At 36.9% G+C, this 2,421-nt stretch overlaps 1 protein-coding gene across 1 annotated transcript in view; it reads right to left on the reverse strand.

The window, feature by feature from the left end:
* Positions 1–1,744: 1,744 nt before the first annotated feature.
* Positions 1,745–2,421, reverse strand: part of Tmbim4 (transmembrane BAX inhibitor motif containing 4) — an 18,767-nt gene continuing 18,090 nt past the window's right edge. Inside the window, exon 7 of the mRNA XM_023716271.1 lies at positions 1,745–1,963. Coding sequence (XP_023572039.1) covers positions 1,757–1,963 — 207 coding nt within the window. The 3' untranslated portion in view covers positions 1,745–1,756. The remainder of the gene's footprint in view (positions 1,964–2,421) is intronic.

Consider the following 2,421-nt stretch of genomic DNA (forward strand, 5'->3'; position numbering starts at 1 on the left):
AAAAAAAGAACAGAAAGAATAGCTAACTTTTCATGACTACTCCTATTTTATACTGTGCACACATATTAATCAAAATTTAAGTTGTTTGGCGAGCAAGATAGCTCAGTGGACTAAGTGCCTGCTTAGTCAAGTACAGGGACCAGGGTTCAATAACTGGCACCACATGCCATGCCAGCCATGCCCCTGGGCACACTGAGCTGACCACTGAGTCTGCATTGTGGCGTATACCTGTTATCCCACAGAAGGCTCACTATGAGTTTAAGCTACATAGTGAGTCCCTATACCAAATACATTTAAATTGTTTCTTGTTTATAGATGAAAAGCCACACCAAAGTTTTATGTAATCACTCATTTATAAATAAAGGCTACTGATTTTGCTCTGGTTTGAAGAGACATACTCTTCTTCCCTCCTAACCCCATGACGTTAGGGAGACACACTCCCTGGAACATGATCCCCTCTGAGTCAGTCTTCTTCGCTGCCTGCTTTCCTCTCTTCTTGGGTTGCTGTTTCCTGGAAGCTGAGGCTGGACTTCGGAGAGGGAGGCCAGAGCAGAACAGCATATTACTATTTACTGTATTGTGCTGCCCAGAACCTACACTTTATGAATGATTTCTGGAATTTTCCACTTATTTTCTACAATGGCCTGTAGACCATGAAACTGCAAGTAAGGGAGGAATGCTGACTGTGAAGAAGTGTGCCAGAACTTCATGGGTCACCGCTTACCTGTACATTGTATAGACAAACACAAATGGAGCTACAAGGCACTTTTCCAAATATTTTTATTTTCAGTACATATACTTAATGTCAGATGAGACAGTATCTTTTGGATCCTTTAACAATATGACAAAATTTTAAAATGAGCACTGTACTTACAAATAACTACTGTCAATTTTTATCTGACTTTCTGCCTGCTTGCCTGGCAAGCGTAGTCTTAAGTTCAATCCTCAAGCTCCCCTCCTCCCCCAAAGTGACTTTCATGCAGACCTTTAAATTTCTTTTTTAATTTTTATTTATTTATTTGATACAGGGTCTCACTACACAGATCAGATTCATAGTGACGCTCCTGTCTCAGCTTACCCAGTGCTGGGATTACAGGTATACACTACCATGCCCACATTTTGTTTTTGGTGGGGGGCAACACAAGGCACTCCCAAGGTTCCAGGAAGTGCAGCATGTGGTACCGAGCGAGGATCGAACTTGAGTCCTTGTGCTTGCTAGGGAGGCACTTAGACCACAGAGCTATCTTCCCCAACCCCAGACCTTTAAATTTTAATACATCATTTTATAATACAATGTCATTATCATTAGAATACAATTTTAATCAATTAAAATACAATTTTAACCAATACTGAATAATTCTCTGGAATTTATATTTTATATTTTTAACAATATGAGTTTAAAATCTAGTGAGAGATGTACACTTTATAATGGTGGACACTAGTACTTCAGGATCAAAACCAAATCTGTTATATAAGAGAAATTTAGATTAAATCACCAAAGATAAATTAAAGTTGTAATATAAAATTATTTTGAATTGTAAATGAACAGTTCGGTATAGCTAATTTAGGACTGTAAAGTAAAAATGACAGCATTTTTATCTCTTACTTGATTTACAGGGATTTAGAAATGAGATACACCAAAAAGAACAGTAGATTTTAAAGACCAGAGGTACACAGAATACTAATAAAGATCATAAAAGTGTTTACCAAATATCAAACTTTACTACTTACTGAGAGTCTTAAATACTGCTTTCAATTACTTTTTATTAACTGCTTCCAAAAATCGTAACAGGTGTAAGAATAGATTGATAATATCCAAGTAGAGGCTGATAGCAGCTAATACATACTCTTCGGGAGATAATTTATGCATTAGTGAGTGAGTGTCTAAAATGATAAATCCACAGAAAAGAAGGGCTCCTCCCGCAGCTAAGACCAGCTCCATTGTCTCACTGTGAAAAAACACCTACAGGCAAGAGATTAAAGAAATGCATTCCTATTTGGAATCATATTAACAATACTTAAGTTACTGTTATTACTATTACTATTTTGAATACTTATGTTAAAAAGAGGCAAGGCAGATCTAAGTTTGTTTCTGTTTGACAGAAGGACGAATGAATAGTTATCATTTTTTCTTTTGATTTATCTACCCAACTTTGAAAACTAGTATTCCAAATACAAATTATTTTAAAATCTACTTCAGTTTCACAATTAAATGTCACTTGGAGGATGGCAGTGGTTACAATTGTGGGCCTTCTGCTGTGTAGTTTTTCTTTTGTGTACCAGAGATCAAACTCAGGACCTTGTGCTTGCCAGTCAGGTGCTTCTGCTGCTGAGCTATCTCCCTGGCCCCTTTTGCTATGTAATGTAACAACTTGCTCATTCATCTTTCAGTCTATAGCAATGATAAACAGCCTTGATTAG

This window comes from Octodon degus, unplaced genomic scaffold (assembly GCF_000260255.1).
Source record: "Octodon degus isolate 3935 unplaced genomic scaffold, OctDeg1.0 scaffold00047, whole genome shotgun sequence".
Lineage (NCBI taxonomy): Eukaryota > Metazoa > Chordata > Mammalia > Rodentia > Octodontidae > Octodon > Octodon degus.